The sequence below is a fragment of the Myotis davidii genome, unplaced genomic scaffold (genome assembly GCF_000327345.1).
Source record: "Myotis davidii unplaced genomic scaffold, ASM32734v1 scaffold473, whole genome shotgun sequence".
Classification (NCBI taxonomy): Eukaryota; Metazoa; Chordata; class Mammalia; order Chiroptera; family Vespertilionidae; genus Myotis; species Myotis davidii.
In genome coordinates, this window is record NW_006284843.1 from 3,734,022 (window position 1) to 3,760,564 (window position 26,543).

General features: G+C 39.2%; 1 protein-coding gene across 1 annotated transcript in view; it reads left to right on the forward strand.

The window, feature by feature from the left end:
- The window catches only part of PAM (peptidylglycine alpha-amidating monooxygenase), a 174,575-nt gene that overhangs the window by 71,420 nt on the left and 76,612 nt on the right, over positions 1-26,543 (forward strand). The window contains exons 8-9 of the mRNA XM_015558149.1: positions 7,799-7,884; positions 9,213-9,296. Coding sequence (XP_015413635.1) covers positions 7,799-7,884; positions 9,213-9,296 — 170 coding nt within the window. The remainder of the gene's footprint in view (positions 1-7,798; positions 7,885-9,212; positions 9,297-26,543) is intronic.

Sequence of the window (26,543 nt, forward strand, 5' to 3'; positions counted from 1 at the left end):
CACTCTAGAGAAATCTTTATGGAAAAATAAGGATGCTCTAGTGAAAGAAGAAAAAGCTAATGTTGGGATATTTTAACACCAAAACATCAAGCTAGGATTTCTTCTCTTCACTGTTGGTTAGATAAGGTTTCCCTGTTTTCACTTGGCTGCTCTATTTTCATTGCCAGCAGGTTGGCAAATAGGTCTGTGTCTCTAATAAAGCAAAACATTTTCCCTGAAATTATGAAGTTATAATTCATCCCTTGTCTTCAAACAGCACTTTTAATATCGAGGCAAAGAGCCATTCTGATGATGTTTCACCGCTACAGTGCCCTCCTTTGCTCTTTGTAATTGCCTCTTTCTACTGTTCATTAAAATATATTTACAGTTATATTAAGTTTACGTGAAAATAGTAGACACAGCATGAAGCAGTTTTCATTATGTAGTCATTTTAATTTTAAAGTTTTTTTTTCCTCTGCACATATTCCAGTCTTTTGTGTCTCATTCCAAATTAGCAGCTCACACTGGTAATGTGTCTAGTTAATTATATGCATGTGCATTTAAATTGCACACATTGATGTGAACCTTTTAATATACTGTAGGGTGGTCCCTTTATGGTTAGAGTGGGCCCGGTGCTCAATTCCGAATTTACATATCTCTCGAGGATGCAAATCAGGACCAGCTGGTGGAAAAGCAGCAGCGCTGCTGGCCCATGGAGAGAAGGCAGGAGTGCCTGTCACATGCACCCCACACACCTTCTTTCTTGGGCTCTTATAAGAAACAACTAAACCATCTCGGGACCAATGGAAAGTAATAGCACCAAGCCTGGAGCAAGCTTAGCTGTAGCGTGACTTGTTGGACTTTATTTGAGCTTGCAGACTTCATTGAAAGCAGAGCATTCCAAGTTCCTCAGATTTGCTGGCTACATAGGAGCCATAGGTGAGCAGATGCTCTTTGGGGCTCTTTAGGGTCAGTCCAGGCAATGAGGTGGTGAAAACTGAGTCATTTAGGCATAAAAATGTTATTACCGCTCGCCACTAAAAAACAGCAAATTTTAGGAAATCTTGGAAATTTAAATATTGCATTTATCTATTTTATGAAAACTTTCTCCATTTTTTTTTTACTCTTACGATAAAATTTTAAAAATCAATGGTTAACTACAAAGAGTTCCAGGATTTGAAAAGCGTGGTATTTTCTTCATACAAATGGCTTTGGCATGTGGGGTAATCCTGGAGTACTGGCTTTTTGTAGTGTGAGATCCTACAGGCTTGTGTACCTCTATTCTGCTGAACACAGCACTTAAGGCTTAAAGCAATTGATGACTGTCCACCCCAGGATTGTGTTCATAATATTCCATGATTAAAGTAAACGGGCCTCTGTTGTATCCTGTTTTGTACTTTGGCGTGATCTTCTATGCAGCGCTAAAATTATATTTAGTCATAGCAGTTAATATTTGATTTGAAAACTATCCCTAATGACGCTTATCATGACCAGCTACTCTTTACAAATAAACTGTGGCTCCTGTAGGTTGTTTGACCTTTTTTGAGAAGAAGAATCCCAGCTGATTGAATGAGGCTGTTTCTAACCGTTCTAACTTGGAATCATTCTCCAGCTAAAGCGGTAGTACTTTACCATCCTATGAAGCTTTCGCTTAAATCCCTTTCCAGTGCTTCTATTTATTAACCACCTGCTGTGTCTTTTTAAATGCCACTATCTCCACAGGGTTACAGATGCTGATGAAGGGGAAGAGAAATTAGCTAAAACGTATACATAAATATATAGAGAGAGAAGCATGTATGTGAAACACCCTGCTTGGTTACTCATTTAAATGACTCTTTTGTCGCTTGATGTTATTAAAACTTCCTTGCCTCCCTCATGATGACAATGATCCTCTGGTTGAATATGATACTTGCTGCCTTTATGCACCCACTCCATATCCTGCTACCTGTCATCCGTACACTATGCAGTAAGATTCACATTGTGCCTTCTGCAATCCCCTCTTATTTTCTTACATAACAAACTTCTAAAGTTAAATATACATAGCATCCTTGTCAGTATAAAACAGAAATAATATAGTCTCCAAAATCTACCCTTTTCCTTGTTCTAAATACTATAAAGTATGTCTTTGAGTATAGTATCAGAGTTTAGACATACATTTTTCTAGACTAAAATTAATTGTACTCATTTCCTTATTCTACTTTAATATTATAATATATTCATATTATATTGCATATCAGGAGAGTATAAAAGATCATTACAATACACTTGGCATCTTGTTCTAACTTCTAGTCACCAGTGATCATATTTCTTGGCTATTTTTTAGGTGCCTGGATTAGAGGTGTTGATAAGAGTTTCTTAGCCACTGACTAATTCCCAGTACACTAGTGTCAACTTTAAGAAAATAGAATGTCATGGATGTAACCATTTTGACAGTTTCGGTAGAAAAAAACATTGCATAATTTTGAACATTTTTTTTGCCTCAGAAGACTAGTATTTATGTTAAACAAAATAGCAATATTATAGCACAGTACTTTTACATGTAACATTTAACATAGAACCAGAACTTCAAAAGCAGAACATCCTTGGTTCAAATCTCAGTTCTACTACTTGATAGCTGTAATAAATATAACTCATACTATTTAACCTGTATTGGGCTGCTTCCTCATTTGTAAAATGGGGATATTAATCCTGCCTCGGTGGGCCATTATGAAGAGTAAGGGGATGTAAATAATGTGCTTGGCACAGTGCCTGGCACATACAAGTACTGAATAAGTGGTAGTTATTATCCTTATTCATTTATTAGTAAAATATTGATTAATAAAATATTGCACTGTGTGCAAGCACTTTGTTAGGCACTGAGAGTTTGGCATGAACAAAACAGACACACTGCTCATACGGACTTTATTGCTTCTCTAATCTCATGGCGGGTTATGGATATTGTGGCACTGTGTATCAGGCTGCTGCTTATACAGCAATGCTCTTGGTTAGCTTTCCCAGTAAGTACCCTGATACTATGTTAATGGATACCCTTTGCATTGAAATTCACATAGGGTTTGTCTGAATGGGAAATTATGTTCTGTGGTTTTCTAAAACAGTTAATGAAATTTGAATACGTGACTCACTGGATGCAGTTTTGAAAGGTAAGGATGTTCTACATATGCCATTGATTTTATGTTATGTTTCTTAAAGAAAGGTTCTAACTTTGGATTCATTTTCCTGTGGTTCTGTTAGAGACTTAATGCATTAAAATTGGAAGAGAAGGCAGAGACTTATTAATTTGAGGGTCTGACAGTTTTATTTAAAAAACTTTTTTAGCCAAAAGAAAAAAATGAGTTATCATTTCTGATCTTCCCTGAGTAACCTTGGATTTTAAATAGCCTTTAACAGCTACAGCCAGAGAGTACTTTTTAACAGTCAGTTGTGCTTTGTTTGGATAATGTAAAATGACAGGCTAGCACTTTTCAGTTCTTGGCATAGTCTAAAAATATTCATGCCATCTGAATGGTTTCCCCGTGGATTAGAGGTGAAGAGGTTCTACAGCAAAGGTTCAGGCATCCGGAATGGTTTTATTTTCAAATGTTAATTCTCATCATTTTTGCAATGAATACTAGGAAACCACGAGGGAGCTATGTGAGTCTTTTCACAATTAATTGGCTTAATCTGGAGGAGCCTTTAGGAGAAGCTGCCGAAAGAATAAGGAGCCTGGTTGATGAGGCCTGAAATTACAACAGCCATTGATCAAGGGTCGGTTACATTGCTTCCTAACCTTCAGACTCTTAATAATAAGGAGAGTACCCAGCCGGCGTGGCTCAGTAGTTGAGCGTCAGCCTACAAACCAGGAGGTCACGGGTCGAATCCCTGTCAGGGCACTTGCCCAGGTTGCTGGCTGGGGCATACAGGAGGCAGCCAATCAATGATTCTCATCATTGATGTTTCCATCTCTCTCTCCCTCTTCCTTGCTCTTAGAAATCAATAAAAATATATTAATTTAATAAATAAGGAGAGTAAAAATTCTAATTTGGTTAAGACCCTTTTTGGAGAGCCAAAATACACAATATCCACTTTATCCTGTCATTCCTTTTATGTGGATAAAATATGATGCTATTTTTATTTAAAATGGGAAATGGAAATCTGAAAATGAGAAGGCGCAGGGATTGAAGCCCAGTGCTCTTGGCCACTCTCTCGTGTCGTCCACTATGGAATCCATTGCTCCCGGCCTCTTGTTTCTCCTCTTCCTTAGTCCTCTCACTCATTAGGTTTTAGGATTAGTTTCAATATCTCAGCTCCCTCCAGTGAATCATTCTTTACTCAGTCTTGAGTTTAGTTCATTCTTTAAAAAATCATAAAACAGGATTTTGAAAAGCATACCAAAGTTTGCTTTTGAAGCTCTTCTTTTTCCAGAACTGATAAGAGAATTAAATATAAAGTCATCTCTTTGTGGATAAGTCAGAACTGATGGAGGATTTGGTTTTAGAAGTTGCATGCACAAATTGCAATGTAGTGCAGATATGACAGTATTCATCAAAGCTTATCTTCATATAGTACCTTTCTCTGCCTGCGAGTCATTCTCACAAATTGAGACTGAAGGAAGTATGACAGCCAGAGGTTGGAATTGTGGCTCCACTGTGTGACCTTTGGCAATTACTTAACCTCTCTGAGCTTATTCTGCTATAAAGTATAACCTATTTCCAATATTCTTGTGAGAATGGACTTAAGCTTGTTTGTACAAAATACCAGGCAAGCAGTAATTTGAATTTATTGTTATTTGATATTTTTGTTAAAACTTCTTTTTTTAAAAAAAAATATATTTTATTCATTTTTTACAGAGAGGAAGGGAGAGAGATAGAGAGTTAGAAACATCGATGAGAGAGAAACATCGATCAGCTGCCTCCTGCACATCTCCCACTGGGGATGTGCCCGCAACCCAGGTACATGCCCTTGACCGGAATCGAACCTGGGACCTCTCAGTCCGCAAGCCGACGCTCTATCCACTGAGCCAAACCGGTTTTGGCTTTGTTAAAACTTCTTAACAAAATTTTAAAAATAATTTTATACTTGACATTACAATAAAATGAAGGCCAATTCAATGCTTTAAGTATTTGTATATGAAAAGTTAAAATTGTGCTTTACAGTTAAGATCACCAAGCATTTCTTGAATATTCACTAAATGCCAGGCAGCGTTGTAAGTGTTGGGAGTGCAGGGTAAAAGGTATGACCCTAAACTCAGTGTGCAGAGCCTGGCGGAGGAGGAGATAAATACACTGATTCGTAGAGTGAATGCTGTGGTTAATGAATGGGAGTTGGGTGGGGCAGGGGTCATAGGAGGAAGACATGAGGGAATCTTGAAGGAGAAGGTGAGAAGCACAAGTTTCTCAGGAGAGAGCTGGGAAGGGGTTCTCCAGGCAAAGGAACAGAGGAGAAGAGAGGGATTAGACACTGGCAGCCACTTGGCACGCCGAATAAGTTTTTATTTTTCCTGGAGCTATAACAAGGTCCCAGACCATGAAAGGCCTTATGCTACAATGTTTGCATTTTATTTTGATGTTATTTTGGGGAAGCATTTGAAAGATTTTGTGCCAGCGAATGACATAACCAAATATGTCACTGAGAAAAATGTACTACATCAGTTCTCTTGATTGTATTTCACTGTTTCGTTCTGGTTCTTACTAGTTACGCCCTGAATCGACTTCCATAGCAGAGGACATAATGATCTTGTTCAAACTAAGACTATAGTCACAGCGATGTTAGGCACTGTACATTCATGGACATTGTTGAAAGCTATAAAAATTGTCACACAGATCTTTAAATTTTAGTAGCTGACAGCAGTGAGACACATAGCTCATCACATCTGACAATCTCCATTTTTAAGGCACTATAGCCTGAGGCCAGGTGCTTTGGGCACTGCCCAGGACCCTCAGCCTTTTAGCACACTTGGCACGAGGACCTCAGGGATGTTGGCTCCAGTGCGTGTCTCACATGGTAAGGTAATGATCCTTCACCATAAGTACATTGTTCTTGACAGTGAGCAGTAAGGAACCACCGGTTGACGTGCTGTACGTGGCACGTGACCCAGTTTCTTTCTGCAGCCTGACTTAGAGAAGCAAGAATAGGCCCTTCACCCTTGCTGCAGACAGGTAACAGCTGTCTCTACTCACTGCCTATCTCACCCCATTTCTGGCCACAAGCAAGAATCAGGTTTGGCCCTAACCGGTTTGGCTCAGTGGACAGAGCATCAGCCTGCGGACTGAAAGGTCCCACGTTGTATTCCAGTCAAGGGCATGTACCTTGGTTGTGGGCATATCCCCAGTAGGGAGTGTGCAGGAGGCAGCTGATCGATGCTTCTCTCATCGATGTTTCTAACTCTCTATCTCTCTCCCTTCCTCTCTGTAAAAGAAAATCAATAAAATATTTTTTTAAAAAACAAGAAGAAAAATCAGGTTAGGAGTCCCTCCCTCTGAGTAGAAAACCAATGGTTTTCTTGATTGTGCCCTGGCTGTTCTTAGGTTTCTTGCCTTGGTTTCTAACCTCTGTAGGGAGTCACCAGGGTCTGCCCTTTCTTCCCCTCCAGGTCAGGGGCAGTACACATTTTCTTCTCTGTGAGCCAGCCTTCTGCCCAAGAAGCTCTGTTTGACCTTGTCCTTGATTGTCCTCAAATCTTTCAGATCTGCCTACACTCCTAACTCTGACCCTGCTTGGTGCTAATTTCTCTAAACATAGATTTATAAAAGCAGCAAAAGAATGTCACCTAATGGTGGTTTGGAACAAGCCCAATTCTATAACAGAACAAAGTAAGAGACATAGTGTAACAGGGGTAGGGGTCATGTGGTTGGGAGTCAACTTCCCATTTATGGAATTGGATCTACCGATGAAGGTATCGGTGTGCTGTTTACTGAGCGAGGTGCCTCACACACATCAGCATTGCAGCTCTTCCAGAGAGGTTTCCGTGCAGCCGTCTCTGCTCATAGACCTGCTCAAGATGCACAGCTCTTCAGGGAGGTTCTGGGGGTCACCTCCAGATGTCTTTCTGCCTGTGCTCCTTTCACCATCCAGCCCTGCCTCTCACAGTGAATCACCAGATAACGTGAATGTTTAGTTAAATAATGCATTACCCCGGTATTATGCTTTGAGGTTTATAAAGTGCTTTCATGTACATCTCATCTGACTTGCTGAATAACCCTTTTGAGGTAAGTGTAAATATCTGTTTTACAAGAGCGAAAACAGAGGCTCACTAAGATACAGTGATTGGCACAACATGAAACAACTTGTGACCCACCAATGTTCATAAACTTTAAAAAAGTCGAAGGGTTCTTGAACCCTTTAAGTGGGGTATGCTTGTATTGTTCACCCTAATGTGCGTAGGCACTGTGTACTGTTTGTTGCAACAGCTGAAGACTTACTGATAACATTGATCCCCAAAGGGGAAAGGTGTGACGTTCCTTTTAGCCCACTTCTAAGTTTCCTCTGCATTAACTGTGGTTTATTCAGACTCTCTATGTGATGCTTATTTTTTCTGCCTGATTACTTCATGTACATTCCACATATGAACATACTGAATTAGATATTGTATAGCTACCTCACAGGATTGTTTTTACATTAGGCAACAAACAAAAAAAATCTTTTCCGTGTGCTTTTTTTCACATTGAAAATATTCTTTGCTTGAGTCTTCATTAAGCTCTTAAGGCTGATATGACTACGATGAAAATATATTGATGTAGTATTTTACTTTGTTTTTATACGTTTTCTCTTATCCCCCCATCACAGTGATTGATTTATGCATTTTACTATTGGAATCTTTATTTATAGCTACTTTTCCTTTCAGGTTTTGTGACGAAGGAACCTGTACAGACAAAGCCAACATCCTGTATGCCTGGGCAAGAAATGCTCCCCCTACCAGACTCCCCAAAGGTACCTCTGGGGCCTCTTGGACAGTCTTACATTAATCTGCTTGATTTCTGATTCCAAAGTACTTTTTGTTATATGTCCTTTCCAACAGTTGTGGACAATGTTCCATTCTGCAGTTCCATACTAAAAAAGTACCGGTATGGCTTGCTTTGTATTGAAAAGGTTTCATTTAGGGAGTTACTCTTTTTCCCTGTAATTTGCCCACATGACAGTTTAGATAGAAAACAACCAAGTTCACCTCAAGACACCTTTGGCCTCGGGCACATTGGTTCTGGCCAGCAGGAGAGGCTGGGGCCCGGACAGCCGGGAATGAACTGAACTGCTGCTTCAGCAAACAGATTATTTTTATAGCCCTGGGACCTGGGTATTTAGTAGGATGCCAAACCTCACTGGCTTTTTCTGACTTCACCTCTAACTATTCATAGCTTCCAATGTGTGAGTGAATTACCAGACTCTGTTTTATTACCTGAATGTTTCTTAACATCAAAGCGAAAGCATCATTCCATTACAGAATAGGTCTGCCATGGTGGGGGTGGGGGGAGCGCGGAAGGGGGCTTGCTAAGTACATAGTCCTCTCCTGCCTCAGTAACTCCTGTCGGCTCTAACTGGCGTCTGGTTTGCTTTGCTTCAGAATCCTCTCTATCGTTTGCCAGGCAGCCACCACCAAGCAGGTTTGGAAATTAATAAGGGTGTCCATCATGAATTTGTTGACATTTTAAAGACCCATGAGTAGAGCAGAAAAAAAATAGTTCTCCACCTCTCAATATTTTCTCTGTAGATAATTTTTAGCTTACTAGCAAACTCTATTAATAGTAAGACTATTAGGAACCCTTCAGAGTCCAGAAATTTATTGGCATACTAGAGTTTTTAATCTAGCTGGTAACAGTTTCCTCAATAACATTTTTGCAGATACCTGTTTTCATATGGAAAGAAAAGCAATTTCTCTGAGAGGCTCCTGTATTCAGTCAGAAAATAAAAATGAATATGAATATATATAAAGTAAAATGTCTTGCATAATCATGGAAAGAATTTTGTTTTGCTTTATTCTGTTTCTTTCAAAATGAGCGAATTGTCCTCTTAAAGTGTAGGTGGTTACCCTGGTTCTGAGGAGGGAATTATGCACAGAATTCTATCAGAGCTTTGAGAGGGATTGAAAGGTTATATTAGAAGTTATCAGAAAATGCCTAGTTTATTTTCATTTTCATATTATAATTTCATGTGATATGCTATTTTATTTCCCTTTGGATTTCACAGATCAGTAACCTGAGATTAGCTCCATTTTAGGCTTCCATTTCTAAAATATTAATTTACCACCTTTTGCAAATCTTTAGGTGTTGGATTCAGAGTTGGAGGAGAGACTGGAAGTAAATACTTTGTACTACAAGTACACTATGGGGACATTAGTGCATTTAGAGGTAAGTTTTGAAATATTGGAACTAAGCACAACTTTCACTACTATATTGTTTAAAATACATATACTATTATCCACTTAATAAAAGGAAGACTTGACAACACCCTCGGGGCCCACTAGGAAACAACTGTTTTTGTTTCTTTTCATTTGGGACTGTTGGGAAAATAACTTTTATTTTGAAGGGGGTATTGTCTTATGCATCCCACTGTGCTTTCTTCTACACTGACTTCAGGGTGCTTTGGCTTTTCAATGTATTATTTTATCTACCTGCTTCCATTAGGAGATTCCTTCCAAGCAGCATGGTCAGAGAGTATAGGGACTAGTAAATTATTTAATTCTGTAAGCAAGCCCTTGGGAGCGTCAGCAAGATTTGCAGTACCAGGGAGGTTCTCAAACCCTCAGGCGCATGTCAGTGCCTTATCTGTAATCCACACATTCCACTTAATGAACTCATCCACTGACCACTGTGTTCCTGCAAAAACCACCCACCCCTTAGACACCCGCTGCTGAGCATCCCCTAGGCACCTGTTGCTCTGCCCGTGATTGCTGTGCACTTCATTGAAATGCTCCTTTTCTTGTTATAGAATCATGAACATGAGGAAGGGGCCCTGTTCCCAAGGCAACCGGGTCTGGTGCTTGCTATCTCTTCTGCTGTATTTAGTTAAACTTCAGCTGAATTCTAGGTTCACACTCCTTTGTTCATGGGAGTGTAAACATTGAGCAGGCTTCTCCTTGCCTTGTCAGTTTTCATACCGTCTTGCTGACTTGCCCATATTTCCCCAAGTTCTCTATTTTAACATTATATTCCTATTAACTAACCGGATACATTTCCCTCTCTCAACATATTATCTTTCTGTCCCACATGTAAGTCTAGAAGTACGTGTCCATCTACACCTACTAATGTCCTCTGGGGCCTTAGCTGGGACATTCCACAGATTCTCAGCATCCAGAACAGGGACAATAAATGTATCTTCCTCTGGGAAAATATATATACTATTCTTTCCTCTGTTGGAAAGAATACTTTTATGTCATTGAAAAATTACAATTAGTACTTCAATTAGATGTATCATCAATTAAGCAAGCTCCTGTGGACCAGCCCATGAATCCAGTGTCCAAATAAAACTTGTTTTCATATTAAAACATGCTTTGAGTTATATAAAAATAGCTTTTCATTTTGGGAACAGAACCTAATCTTACATTGTTAACTGTAGTGCTAAGACAAGGTTTTGTTGAAAACAAAGGAATAATTAATGTTGTGTTTAAGGAACAAAGACAGAAATTATGTGCTCTAAAAATTCACTGTGTTGGTGTCAGAGTGCTGACTTCTAAAGCATTGACAATACTGTCATTTTTCTAAAAAGGCAAAGAAGGCTTTCCCTGACCACACAACTAACATATCCACACATGCTCCCCGCTCCCCGCTCTTCATCCCTCTATAGAACCCCTAGACTTTCATTTTCAACCTAATTCCTATTAGCTTTGTAGTCCTAGCAGATACTGCATTGGTGCTCTGGGGAAATGGATGATATATACGATTTCTTAAAATATATTACTGTAAGAATTCAGTTTAACTTAATTTATTACTGATGAGGAATTTGGGCCTGGGGATTATTATGCTAAGCGAAATAAACCAGTCAAAAAAAGACAAATACCATATAATCTTACTAATATGTGCACCCTAATGAGTAAAATAAACTGATGAACAAAATAAACAGAGGCATGGATACATGGAACAGACTGACAGAGATCAGAGGGGGTGGAGGGACTAGAAAAAAGATGGTGAAGAGATTAGCCAAAGAACATAAATGTATAGCCTGTGTTGACGCAGACAACAGTGTGGTGAAAGCCAGGGGAGGGAGGGAGAGGGTTGGGTAGAGGTGGGCAAAGTGGGGGGAAATGGGACATCTCTAACAGTGCCAACAATATTTTTTTAAAAAAAGAAATTTGTAATTTATTTAATCTAGGCATAATTAAAAAGTATTGATAGTTACTAGTAAATATATATAAAAGATTGATGTGAAACTTGTATATTAATTTTTTATTTTTCACTTTTTTGAGAGTCATTTTTGTGAAAGAATGTATGAGGTAGAAAGATTACTGGTGCTGTAATTCATAGACCTTATTGTAATATAATGTAAATATAAACAATTTTTGTTCATGTAACTCACTCAGTTGTATTAGGTGTTATCTTGTGCCTTAAGTGATACATGTCTTAGAATAGTAAATAAACACATGGGAAAATATCAAATCTCACTAAAACAGTGAGAGATCATTTTACATTTATTAAATTAGGGGTGAGTGGAGATTGAATTCTAAATCCTAGGACTGCCAGGGTTTGGATGAATCTGGTACAGTTTGGGGAGCTTTATAAATTAGTGCAGTGTTTGGAAATGCAACTTTAGCGTATTATATACATTTTACATAGAACATTAAAATCTTGCCCTAGGCTTTTATTCTAAAGAAATAATTTTTTTTCTTTTTCTAAAAAATTATCTGCCTAACCATGCACCATTAACTATTAATATGAAAAACCAGAAGTTAACAAATATCCCTTAATAGGGGACTAGTTAAATAAATGTTATGACAACAAAAATAGCTAAGCATAAAGTTTTATATAGACTACATAAAAATACATGTATGCTTATATGTTTACAAGGATTATAAAGAAGAAGGAAGAATAGGGAACAGTTAATAAACATGAAAGACAGGATTGTGTGAATTTTTCCCCCTTCAGAATGTTTTAACATCATATTTTTAAATTCCACAAGTAGAAGCACTATGCTAAGTCCCTCAGTACCTGCCAGTGAGTGTATGCATTCCCTCCCCCCACTCTCCTGACAGAGAAGAGTTCATGTAAATCTCTATATGCCGGATTTGATTTATGTAAGGAGTGACTTGTACTTTTAAAAGTTTCTACACTGTGATTGTACACTTGCCCCCAGATGGCACCTAAAAGTGGAAAATAATTATATCATCATATCTTCTAATGATTAAAAATACATCATAGGTGTTATATATATATTATACATTCATACTTAATCATATTAGTATCAATGAAGATTTGAACTTAGCCTTGTTCAAACTATTGATGATGACATAAATTGTGCATCAGAAGCAGACTAAGGCTATGTGGACATTACTGCACTCTTCTGAAAAGTGGGGAGTATTTTGCGTAAGGGTAGGAGCCTTTTTCCATACAGGGAAGATTTTAGACAGGGGATATGTCTAGGACTTTTATTTAATGAAGCACCAACAGTGAAGGTAAAATTTCTTCTAAAATTTGTTGGACTGTGGTCAAGTATCAGGGAGAATATAACCTGAAGCCAAGTGGGTATGATCTCTATTAGTAGGAAAAAATTGGGTGTGAGTTCTGTGGGATAACATGCAATGTTTGTTTTGTTTGGGTTTTTGTTTGTTTGGGAAATTGCACAGAATGTGAAGCTGTAAAAACATCATTTATAAGTAGCCAACTTTATTAAATGCCATGTCAGTCGGAGTGTCAGACCTGTGCTGGGTATACTAACCTTTCTGGCCACGGGCGTTTCGTATATCCCAGCAGGGGAAGGAAAAACGAAAACAGAGTTTATAGGCAATTGTAGAAATGCATTCCAGGCCTGGAGGCTATGGAAAGGCAGTGGACGGGTCTGCCCGGAACGGAAGGGTCATCTGTGACAGGCGTCTTAGAGGATGGAACCAGAGCAAGGATTTGAATAGTGAACAGGAGCCCCCTGTAGACAGGGGAAGGAGAAGACACAATCCAGACAAAGGTAAAGGCATTGCGTCACAGACACAGGAGAGTGAAAAGCCTCATGTCCACAAGAAACTGGTGGTCATTTGGCGTTACTATGCAATGCAAAGAGGGAGGTGGCAAGAAATGAGAAGAGAGGTGAAAGGTGGGGACCAGACCATAAAGATTCTTGTTCAGTCCTGATTCTGAAGGCACTGAGTGTTTATTAGCCAAGCAATAACCCAATCAGATTTGCACTTCAGTTCTAGTCTTGAGGGCATGGAAATGTTACTACTGGCTTTACGAAGAAAGGACTGGGGCTCCAGGAGGCCAAGGTGAGCCAGGACTGGGGCCCTGGAAGGCCAGCATGAGTTCTATTTTTAAATGTAGGCTTTCTATAAATTACTATTCTGTGGAAAACAGAATGTAATCTAATTAGAAATAAGAGTCCCATATAGGCAAGAGCATAATACAGGGGTTAGATGATTCAACCAGTTGGGCTGGCAATGACACTTGCTGTTTTTGTTACCCTCACCAAGTTTCTAAACCTCCCTGCTCACCTCATCTATAATGTGGGATCATAATGGTTCTTATAAAGGTACCTGTAAGTACTCAGTGAATGTTAACTAGTGTCATTATAGTCCCTGTGAAAGACTTAAGGGGACATAAATTCTCCCTAAATGCATAGTCATCATAGTTGCCCATAATATGAAAAGTATATTGGTTACCTTTTAAGGGTATTGTAATTTCTCATTATGTTTAGACAGGACCGTGTTCACGTCTGTCCCATTGCCGGTAGAATTTTCCTAGTTTTGGTCTGTGTGTCCTGTTTTGTTATTTGTAGTTCAGTTATACAAAGAAACTACAAGATCAAGTTCCTGTACTTAAGGAGATTAGAATAGTGGGAACTAGAGATTCCTCTTAGTCCTCTTTTTCTTTCTATGTTTTTTTCAATAATCTTGTTCCAAAGAGACAATTCTGAGATTGCTGCAAAAATTTTCCTCATTTCTTCAGGATGTTTGGCCCAAGGAAATCTTACAAAAACTCTTGGCCTCTCCTTTCCAGAGTGCCTGGCATTAGCTCACTGGTCTCCAACAGTAACTCATTCTCAAACCGGAAATCCGGTTGGAACTGAAGTTGGAACTGATGTTCTTAAAATTCCCGTGCGTGTAGGCTCTGACTCTCCTTGGGTTGGCAAAATGTCCATGCTGCTTACTATGCTTAACCCTCGGTTATGCATAGGAAAACTAACAGGTGTTCCTTGTGAAGGATACAGACCACACATACACACACATATAAATTTTAACATGTGCCTAGGAGTACATAGCTATAAGATTTATTTTCCTTAGATTGGGTGTTTAATATTTATATTTTAAATGAGAGGGATGATAATTGGGGATTGTTTTCAACTCTATGTGAGTTCTAAGAAGCTTCATCTTCAAATTCCTGGGGTTATCTATATATATATAAAAGTCTAAGTGACCATTATGACGAACAACCAGAACAACCAGTCGACCAGTCGCAATAATGCGCACTGACCACCAGGGGACATATGCTCAAAGCAGGAGCTGCCCTCTGGTGGTCAGTACGTTCCCACAGACAACCTCCCGTAGCTGGCCAACCTCCCTGAGCCCCCCTTCCAACCCCTCCCCGTGGCTGGCAGACCTTGATGGGGACTGGGTGAGGTGGCCCCAATTGGCCCTGATTGCTGGCCAGGCCTAGGGACCCCACCCATACATGAATTCGTGCACTGGGCCTCTACTGTTAGTATAAACTACATCATGAAATTCTAATTAGAACCCTTAAACAACGAATCATTTTCCATAGTCAAGTTTTCCAGAAAGGTGAGGTTTTTTTAAGTACTATAATTTTAAAACATTTTGGGCATAAATCTTTCCTAAATATAGTATATGCTTTATGAAATTAAAATAGTTGGTATATTTTAAATGCCTACAGCTTTGCCCAACATAGTGATTGATGAATTGTCAATCTACCACTTCATCTTAATTCAAACAGAGCACTGCATGGAAGGAGGCAAAGATGAATAAGAACGAATTCTGCCTTCTTAGCTCACTGTCCAATGGGAGCAAATGGGAACAAATAAAACAATAACTGTAATCACATGAGCCAGTACACACTCAGTGCAGTGGGAGAGGGGGTTGAAAGAAGGCAAAACCACCCCGAGTTGAGAAAGTGATTTCCTGTTGCCAGATTGATTTCCTATAGGCATCCTTCTCCCTGGTTCTACATTGATGCGTTAGATGCAGAATCTAGGTAGCTGTGTTTCTTATTATGGTTTGTAAATTTTTAAAAAGCAGAGTCTGAATTGAAGCCCTTAAAGGGGGCATTTTGAATAATGAAATCTTGGAACACTAGTGCCTGGCCTTGGTGACAGATTTGAATTCTCCTTGCCCTCTCTGTGGTTTCATCATGGCTTCTCTGTAGCTTAGGCCCAGACAGGTGGGTGTTACTGGACACGGAACTTGCATTCAGGCACGCACACTCCACACGTGTGCACATACACACAGCGGGAGTTCCTGTCACACCACGGCTGAAGGAGTAGTAGGGGAACCCAAGGGACTAGAAATAGTGGCAGGCAGGAGGCAAAGCAGGAGTCCAGAGGAATCCTAATTCCCCTGCATCTCTGCCTTACAAGACGACCGCCAGGAAGCTATTGGAAAAGCTTCGAAATTGTGAGCCCAGGAGAAATCCCTTGCTAATGCATTTTTGAACAAGGTGGAGCGTAGATCAGTGGCAGGGCAGCTACACTTAAAATTATTTCATTCCAGGATAAAGCAGACTCCTGTGACTGCCGTGTAAGCATTAGAGTGCTCTTGACTCCTTGCTACCTGATTGCTGAGATAGCGGGAAACCGTGGAAGATTGCTCCCCATTGCTCCCACAGTTGTCCTTTCTAAATCTGTCCTAGCAGCTTCCCCCTGCATGCTTTCCAGTGAGATAGACAAGCCTGCTTTGTCTCTGCAAAGTGACAGATACTCTGCATCAGGGTATTTAAACCCGTGTATTTTCAAGCATTCTGAATTACTTTTCATACCTGAGAATTTCCTTTGAAATTACAGATGTGGAGGGTGTTGTTAAAGCTTCCCCACCCCCAGGGAGATGCCTGAAAGCTGTTATGCCCAGATTTCAGGATCCCCAAAAGACCACCAGGGAGCCAGCCGAGTCCGATGCAAAAGCAGAGAGTCTTTTATTCAAACCCGGGTTTGGCTCCCCTACCCTCCTTACTGACGCATTGGCAAGTGGCAGAGAGAGCCAGCCCTGTGGGGAGAGGGGTTTTATAGTAAGAGGAGGAGAGAGGACTGTGGGCCCTGCCGATTGGCCAGGCGCAAGTCGGTGCCTCGTTACACAGGATGTGGTCGTATCTATGGCGCGCACTTCCCTTGATTATACTTCCGGGAAGAAGCTTCTTGCTGAGCACATGGCTGCTGCCCCAAAATGGAGGATTTGGGGCAAGATGGAGGGCGTAGCCCTCGCCCTTTCAAAAGCCATTGAGTCTCTACACTGGGAGGCATGGATGGCACCTTTCTCGCACTCAGCCTGGCCTTCCCTGAGTGGGCTCCTGGCATGCATGTGGTCCGGCACGCCTAATCTTTTTTATTCTAGGGCACACATCATGTTTCCAAGTTCACAACAGCAGGGCCAGCCACCTGCTTAAGCAAGCCGCATCCTCAGTAAATACAGACATGTGGTTCCAGGAAGGGTGCACTTTACCTGTTCCCCTTTTCTCTCCCAAGGCCATTCATATGGAACCCATGCCACTCAGCCGGTCTGCTTTCTTCCCTCCCCAACTCTCACTTCTTAGTTCACTAATAGCCCTTTATGAGCAGTACTGTTATTTAAATACTTTGGACCAGATGTTGTTTAGTATTTAGAACTTACCACCTTTTTGAAAGTACTCAAGTGCATAATTTTTATATTACATTGAGGGTCCGAGGCACCTTCTCTGATCAAATACACTAATATTCACCTATAGCAAAATGTTCAAATAGTTACACTATCATGGATAAATGGACCATAAACAGCATTACATTCATTTAGGTCAGATTTTTCAGTCAAACTTCATTATGAAAAAACTTTAGGCTTTTCAGCTTTCAGAATTGCAAATAGTTCTGGTATTAGAACAAAGAAACCTATTCCTTGATACATGATATATCAGTTAAAATACTAACACAGGTTGGAGGATGTGCTGGGCCAGCTCAGCCAAGGGTTAGGCGAGCCTGAGGTGGGGTGGCGAAGGATGTAGAAAAGACAAAGAGAATAAGCTGGATCTAAGTGGATCTTCCTGTGCCTGGCTGAGGCCATAGAGAGAGATCCAGATGGCAAACTGAGCCTTTATTTTATAGCCAGAGGTAAACAAGGTAGTGGTCACCATAGTTACAGTGTTCTTGTGAGTTTCACTTGTTTTGGCAGCACTTGCTGCACCTCCCACAGCCCATTAGCTACCCAGATAAGATCTAGGGGGCCTCATAAGGTCAAGCCTAATTATGCTAAGAGGGCTGTGCCCTCTAAGTTGGGACTTGTTTGTGGCTTTGCCAACAGGTCAGTCCCAGGCTTAACCCGATAGCCGCTCCCTACAAGAGGACTCTGGATAAATTGCAATGTTTTCCCATTAAAGTAGTCTCTCTCAAACTTTATTTTGCATCTTTTGAGAAAATGCTAAAAATAAAAGTAAAATATCACTTATACTGCCTTACTATTTAAAAAATCGCCGAAACCGGTTTGGCTCAGTGCATAGAGCATCGGCCTGCAGACTGAAAGGTCCCAGGTTCGATTCCGGTCAAGGGCATGTACCTTGGTTGCGGGCACATCCCCAGTAGGGGATGTGCAGGAGGCAGCTGATTGATGTTTCTCTCTCATCGATGTTTCTAACTCTCTATCTTTTTCCCTTCCTCTCTGTAAAAAATCAATAAAATATATTTTTTTAAAAAATCTATAATATGAGGTGATAGTTGCACATGTCTATAGATCAGTGATAGCGAACCTTTTGAGCTCGGCGTGTCAGCGTTTTGAAAAACCCTAACTTAACTCTGGTGCCGTGTCACATATAGAAATTTTTTGATCTTTGCAACCATAGTAAAACAAAGACTTATATTGTTGATATTTATTTTATATATTTAAATGCCATTTAACAAAGAAAAATCAACCAAAAAAATGAGTTCATGTGTCACCTCTGACACGCGTGTCATAGGTTCACCATCACTGCTGTAGATAATAAAGACCATTGAATTGTATGTAGACTTTAAAGAGGTGAATTGTATGGTTTGTGAATTAAATCTCTTTAGTCCTATCTCCCTTTTCCACCCATTTCCACCTCCAAATAACTACCATTTATGCCTGCCAATTATTCATATGCTTATCCCAACATTTCTCTACACGCAGAAACCTCAGACTTGTATACAGGAACTTTTTCCTTTTTTTGGCAAAGATAAGACCAAATTCGCCACAGATCTGCACCTGCTGTTGTTTTTAATTTACTGTACCCTGGACTTATTTCTAAGGCAGCACATGTAAAGCTCTTTCATTATTTTTAACATTTGCCTAGTATTCTGTTGTACAGATATACCATAATTTATAGCTCCTGTTTCCTATTAAAGACGTTAAGTCCTGGGGTTTTTGCTATCACAAACAATGTTGCAGTGAATGTTAACATAGAAGTGTTTTAGGTAACTATGTATTGCCACTACAGGGTAGATTTCTAGAAATGAGATTTGGGGGTCTTTTAAACTTTAACAGATTCCACCAAACATGACAAAACAGTTTTTCCAAATTACAATCTATAGTGAATAAATGAGATCCATATTCTTACCTGTACCAGATGTTTTCATACTTGAAAATGTTTGCCCAGTGTTTGCTTAAACAGAGACACTCCTTTTATTTCATTAAAGGATTTGAATTAATTGGAAGGTCTGAGTAGAATTACCACAAAAGTACATAGTCTAGGTCAGGATTTCTCAAACTCTGACCTGAGAACTACCTGCACCAGAATCTCCTTGAGGTGCTTTTTAGAATGAAAACTGCTAGTTGCAACCAGACCTACTGAATTAGATGCACAATGAGTAGAGCCTAGGCCAGCCGTGGGCAAACTACGGCCCGCGGGCGGATCCAGCCCATTTGAAATGAATAAAACTATTGAAAAAAAAGACCGTACCCTTTTATGTAATGATGTTTACTTTGAATTTATATTAGTTCACACAAACACTCCATCCAGGCTTTTTTTCCGGCCCTCCGGTCCAGTTTAAGAACCCATTGTGGCCCTCGAGTCAAAAAGTTGGCCCACCCCTGGCCTAGGCAGTGGCATGCAGGAGCTGCCTCATATTGACTCACAGGAGCCAATTGTTAATTTTCAGAAGCCTGATGAACTGATTGTTTTTCCCCCTTTATTTTAATTTATTTTATTTTTTATTGTATTTTATTATTTTATTTATTTATTTTATTTTATTCACAGTACCATTTATCCTTCAGACACCCTCTCCCACTTCCACCAACCCCCTACCTCTCGCAGTCACCACATTGAGCTGATTGTTCATTGTAGCCATAATTTAAAATAAAGGCAATGAATACTCAAAGTCGATATCCAATTATTTTACTACATTTTACTATTATTTATCTTCTGGAGGGTATTTACATCTATTGTGTCTCTATGGTGAAAATATTATAAAATGATGTGCTAACTGCTCATCTCTTCCCAGCCGAGTGTTCAGTGATGTCACATTGATAGCTTGAAATCAATCAGGATGGGAAAAATGATACCATGGGAATTGGCAAATGCTACAAATCAGTGCTTGATAAACTATTTCATTGGTTGCTTAGATTTAAGAAAGGGAAAAGATGTCAGTAATGCAGATTATTGTGAATAGCCAAAAAATTTGAGGAAATATTCTTCTAGTATTTAGAAATTGTATCCAATACAGCAAGGATTCTGCTCACATCAGTGATGAGCAAATACACTTCCAACATGTCTTTATGGTTTTAATAAACAAGAATATCCACAAACATTTTTGTCTTAACCACTCACTCATCAATTCCAACCATAGAAAACAAGTTTTTTAAAATTCTGTGATATTCAATTGGTTATATGTAATCTATCCTATCTAATAAATGAAAAAAAGGGTACTTAACCATAACTCCACTATGCTTCCCATTGGCTAATCAGCGAGGTATGCAAATTAACTGCCAACAAAGATGGAAGCCAGCAGCCACGCAGCTGAAGCGAACAGGAGGCTTGCTTGCTCCAGTGATGGAGGAAGCCAAGGTTCTCCACCTGCCGTGGCCCGGCTCTGAGCTCTGAAAGCAACAGCTCCAAAAGCAACAAAGTTTCAATTATAGAAGCTAAACAAACTCCAGATACCTGCTTTCAGCCAGCCACGGCCTCAGAGCTGGAACAGGCAGGACAGCAACAAAGTTTCAATTATAGAAGGTAAATAAATCCCAGAATAAAAAAATAAAAGTAAAAAAGCAGAGGCTGAGAGCTTCTGTCGCCGGTCAGCCTGAAAACGGCCCTCGGCCCCTCAGCCAGACTGGCCAGGCACCCCAGTGGGGACCCCCACCCTGAAGGGGGTGTGACCAGCTGCAAACAGCCATCAGCGCCTCACCCAGCCTGGCCAGGCACCCAAGGGGGACCCCCACCCTGATTCGGGACACCCTTCAGGGCAAACCAGCTGGCCCCCACCTGTGCACCAGGCCTCTATCCTATGAGTAAAAGGGTAATATGCAAACTGACCCTAACAGCAGCACGACTGGGAATGACTGGTCACTATGACACACATTGACCACCAGGGGGCAGACGCTCAGTGTAGGAACTGTCCCCTGGTGGTCAGTGTGCTCTCACGGCCAACCTCCCACAGTCCTTCCCCGCAGCCGGCCAGCCCCAATCGGCCCCAATCACCAGCCAGGCTGAGGGACCCCACCCATGCACAAATTAGTGCACCAGGCCTCTAGTTTATAATAATGAGCATTACATATTTTATTATTTAAAAAATTTTTACATTAATAAAAATATAATAAATGTGTGTATATATACACACATAGACATATTTTTTCAGAGAGCCAGTGCACACTGCTGAGCCCAGGATTCTGAAATTTTAACAAGCTCCCCAGTTGATTTTTATGCAAACCAAAGTTTGACAACTGAAGCTCAAATTGTCCTAGTAAGCATTGAAGTTACTTCTGTATTTTTCCCCTTTGGTACAGGTATGTTAGGGCAATCTCCTGAGACTTGAGATAGGAGCAGAATCATTTGCACTTACCAAAATAAGTATCATTAAATCTCAATTCTCTTAAGAAAGGGGGAGCTTTGAAATAAGAAAATGCATTTAATTACTATCTGGTTATTCTAGCACTTTATTTTACTTAGAGATGTGAAGAAGGGTTTATTTTTATCCTTTTTCACAAAATTTGTTCTTTGGGTTTTAACATGCTGTAATAGAAGCCACTTACAATGCATATATGACTTTCTTGGACACCCCCTCCCTATATATAGGTGTGCAAACGTTCTTTTAACACTTACCCTTGATAAATCTTTTTGAAGAATGAGCAAAAATAATATTATACCCTTCATTTTTTATAATTTTTTTTTCTTTTTAAGTGGAATGTATGGGTGACAGGAACTAGAATGTGAAAAGCAGAAACCACCAGACCAACTCTAATGATTGGCAAGAAGGTAACATTAGGTGCATGAAATTCCATAGCCTCGTAGGCCCTTCCAAATATAGGGGAAAGATAGAAACGTGGCTGAAAAGACATTTTGAAAAGAAAGCAATGTTTCTTTTATTTTCTCCTGAAAAGAAAAGAGTAAAAACTATGGATCTTAGGTGTCGTAAACTAATTGGTTTTTAAAGCACTTGCTTTTATAGCACCAGAGATTGAGTCTTCAGGCTGATTGCACGAGAACCCAACTGGAAGGGATTATCTAGCCTGGCCCCTCTAGTTTACAGAATGGAAATCGATGCTTAGAAAGGTTAAATGACTTGCCTAAGGTGGTATAGTTGCTAGACCAATGCTATTATAAACTAAACGGATTTAATTTGTGTTGGATTTCTAGTTTGTATATGTGCCAAAGTTCATGTCCTAACAATACAAAACAAGTGATGGAGTCAGTGTTTCTGGAAGTCATTTGAACCACTGGGAATGGAGAGGAATGGATTTATTCATGCACAATAGAAGAAATATGAGTAAAGACTGGAGTCGTTTACCTTATCTCATTTATGCCTTTTCATTCTGATGTATGAAGTAACTCACTTCCTTTATCATGTAGGGATATTTCTAAATCAGGTTGCTTGATAATCCCACTGATTTTAGAAGAATTGTAATGGGATGTTCTTCATGTTCTTCTCTAACCTTCATTATACACAAGCAGCTTGATGTGAGTCGTGGGAATGATTTTAGGACTATTCTGTACCTCTCAAATGATCCAAAAGGAGCTTATTATGTTGAAGTATTCTTTTGCTCTTGCCACTCTCTTCACATAAATATGAGTGCCCTGATTCTCTAGCTCCCTGCATTTCAACTTTACTCATCATCTTCAGTATGGAGAACTAATGATCCTTATTCTCATGCCTTCCATGGGACACCTGTTTATTTTAATACCAAAATATGGTCATTAAGTATCAGGAGTTATATTTTTATTCATTTGGTTATGAGAAGATCTGCAAAGCACTACAGTATTCTTTTTTAAGGAATATATTCAGAATATTTTTATCCTTTAACATATGTTTTTAAAGCAATTTAACATTGAATAATATAATATTTCATTTAGGTGATGAATTTTTTAGGGAAAAATTTCCCTAATGCCATTTCGTCTTTTTAGACTTTATGGCTTTTTGAGAAAGCCTTATACTTTACCTTCATTTACCCCTTTGTAACTCATGCTTATTAAATAATTCATAATTAACTCCTATTTTGAAGCTGGTCAGGGCTACACATCATCAAGTAATTAATGCTATTTAAATTAATAGCAGACAACATTTTATTTTTCACCAAAAGAAATTGAGAAATCAAGTTACCAGTCCATTGTCTCATAAAAATTAGGAGATGGAATCAAATTTCTGTGAAATCTAGTTTAGAGCACTGGCAGCACTATCCATGGCTTCCCCCTTCCCCCAACATACTCCACACATACTCTGTCTGCTTTCCTACCCCTCACCCGTCTACTCCCTGCTCCCCTCATTGCCTGGCATGTTTACGTATGTGTTGTAGGAACTCCAGTAAAAGATGGAAGTCATTAGAGAAAAATGCTAGGATTTGCACACTCCATTTCCTATTTACTATTAATTCCTTTTTATGTTAGTTGATTTACTTACTTGTAACATGGAAAAGATACCCTAAATAAATACATAACCAAAAGAGTATTTGCTGAAAACCATTGAAATAACACCTAATGAAATTTCCAAAATAATATGCTAGAAAGATAAAATTCAACTTTTTCTGGGCCTGGAAGATACCCTCTACTCTCCCTCTTTCTGCCAACAGAAACAGTATTCTTTTCTTCACCCAATTTGGAAACTCTTCACCTTGCTCTCCGTTTGTATTCTTCATATATTAATTCTTCTTTTCTCCATCTTTGAAAACTTACACGTCTTTCTTCTTGTAGGGATATTTCTTCTCCCCCACACTTTTCTAGCCCCATTTCTTCACAAGTATTCCTTACCCTTGTATAGCAAACTTAACTAGAATGCACCACCTACTAATAATAACTAATAACTGAAAGGAAAGAGAAATCTAATTAGTACCCACAGGCCCGTCTACACTGAACCTTTATCTTACAGTATAAGTCTTGCTTACTATCTGAGGGAATTTTAAGAGATAATGTGGCTCACCTGGGGGTTTTAGTGTTTCTCCATTAATACCAGTAGAGTAATGACACCTAGCATTTTATATGACTTTTCAGCTCAGAATTGCTTTATAAGTGTTACTTTATGAATCCTCATACCACGCTACAACATAAATATCTCGAATGACTGCAAATTAATGTTAAAACAAATATATGAGCTATCATGTTCAAAGTGTGTTCCCTAATTAATGCCAAGGATGCATGCATGCATAATTATATGTAAATTATATGCTTTGGATTTTTTTTCATTGGGAAATCAAACACAATACACAATAGTATTTTAAGTTGTTGAAGATAATTGGGTTGAAAATGTGGCCACTGATTTTAGGGTGACTTTCAAAAATCATATTCCAGTTAAGTTACAGCTTTTGCAGAAGATAAACTTACTATTTTCAAAACAAAATAGAATGGTGTTGCCCCTAGGTATCCTCTATTTATCACTGCTGAGATTTTAGAGGTCAAGTTAAATAAAAGAGGGAGAACACGTTGCACAAAATAGTTGAGAATTTTAAAGGGTGTGAAAGAAGGTAAATCATATATATATATATGTATAGATATGTGTATATATCTATACATATATATTATATATATATTACTCTTAAGATGATTCAAAAATTCATAATAGAGGATTTGAGGATTTTATGTGAGAAACATGTTTTTAGGCTTTATATCTCAAACTTAAACCTTTATTTTATCAAAGCTCTGAACTCCTTTTCATTCCTACATTTTTACAGGTACAGTCTGCCCTCAGTGGAAAGAAAAGACAATAATTGGAATAATGCAAAAGAAACTTTAGATTATCATAAAATAAATATATATTAAAAATAGAGATATAGAAGTAAAAAGTGGCCGATAGGACTTTTCACTGAGAGATAGGGGAAATTAAAAATATTTGTTAAGTATAATATTTAAAATTATCCAACCAAAGCTCATGAAGCTAGTGGACAAGCTGGTTAAATGTGCCTGGTTTTAGCTAAAAGACAGCTCCTTCAGGAAGCAGTTAAATATTGTCTGTACCTAAACGTAAAGATTTAAAATTTAATGCCTCGGGACACAAGTGGAGGGCTTTTGATGCTTGATCTGGGTGCTGCTTACAAGGATGTGTTTGTTTTTTAAAATTCCTGTAGCTGTACCTTCTGATTTGTACATTTTTCTATATATTGTGGTTCAAAAAAAGTTCAAAAACCCATCAATAATTTAAAAACTCAGTGCCATGTTTTTAAAAACGGGATATTTACCTGTGGGTTAGTCTTTTAATTTTACTTCCTTAGAAGTATGATTCTGAAACAGGTTCATAATTCTGAGGGGAAAAAACTGTACATCCTTAGCTTTTGCTGTAGTTTTTTTTTTTTTGCATTCATAAAATATGGAAACCAGAACGTGCGCTGACATTAGTTGTGCTGTAACATCCTCCCCACACAGAGTGATCATAAAAGCATGTTGGCGAGCCTGCCTGCCTGCCTGCCTTCCATTTGATCTCTCTTGGAAACAGCAGAGACCATCATTGTGAAAGTCATCTTCTTGCAGGATGGGTAAATGCATTCTCCCTTCCTTGCCACAGGACAAATGGGAGCTAGTAATTTCTAGTCCCATCGCAGGGAATACAAAATCAAAGGAGGCTTAGCTCACTGCAGTGACAGCTTCAAACGGAATTCTTTTGTGAAGCTTCTTTTTCATGGTGCTGGTTTATTTAGCGCTGAAGCTTGTCTGCTAAGTCAGCTTTCAAAAGCCTCCAGAAAACCTGTGCTATTTGTGTCGTGTATTAACAGTGCCCCTACTTCAGTTACCTTTGCTAAGCAGATACACATTGGTCCTGACAGCGTAAGGTGTTTGTGCTTTTCTGAATGGAGACTATTGTACATCAGTGTATCTGTAACGGAGGAGGCCTGATATGCTTTCAGGGATCCATTCATTCCCTCAGAAAATTTGGTGACTAGGATTTTGTTTTGAAGAAACTCCAATGAAAGACGTCAATATATGTATTTTCTAGTTGATATAGAGGATCGTCTTTTTACTGAGTACAGTCAACTGACTTTAGGACCTGCACTTAACATCCAGGTGGTACCAAAAGCAATAAAGGAGCTGTGTCTTTGCTTCCTTAAACCCAGGGTTCCATGTAACGTGTCTGTGCCCAGAGTGAACACAAGAAAGAAACGGATCAGCTGTTCCCTATTTGCTTCTCATACGTGTGCCCATCTCTCTGCTGCTGCAGGGTTTCAGATGTACAGAAATAAACTTTTTGTATAGAAACAGGGTCCAATTCTGCAGAAATAACTTGTTCTTAACAACATGGCCCAGCCAGCACACCTACAGCAATCTGTTCCAGTGCTCAGGAAACTGGCTTTGTTGGCTCCTCACCCTACTCCCTCCTAAGGGGTTTTCCAAGTCATTGTGACTATATGAAATTTTCCCAGACTTTAGAAACGAATCCCCAAGTAATCTATTCTTGGTCACCTTGGGAGCCATGATTTAATATTAGGAAAACATTATCTATCCCATTCACTTATTGTGAATTTAGAACAAAGAACCATAAGGTAAATATTAAGCCAGCTGAATATTCACGGAGTTATTACAATATCTATGTACATATATTATTGCAAAATTATTGGTGTATACTATGATATACTTGATTCATTTTTGTTTGTTCAAGACAGGGAGAAAGTCAGGAAGGTAGAT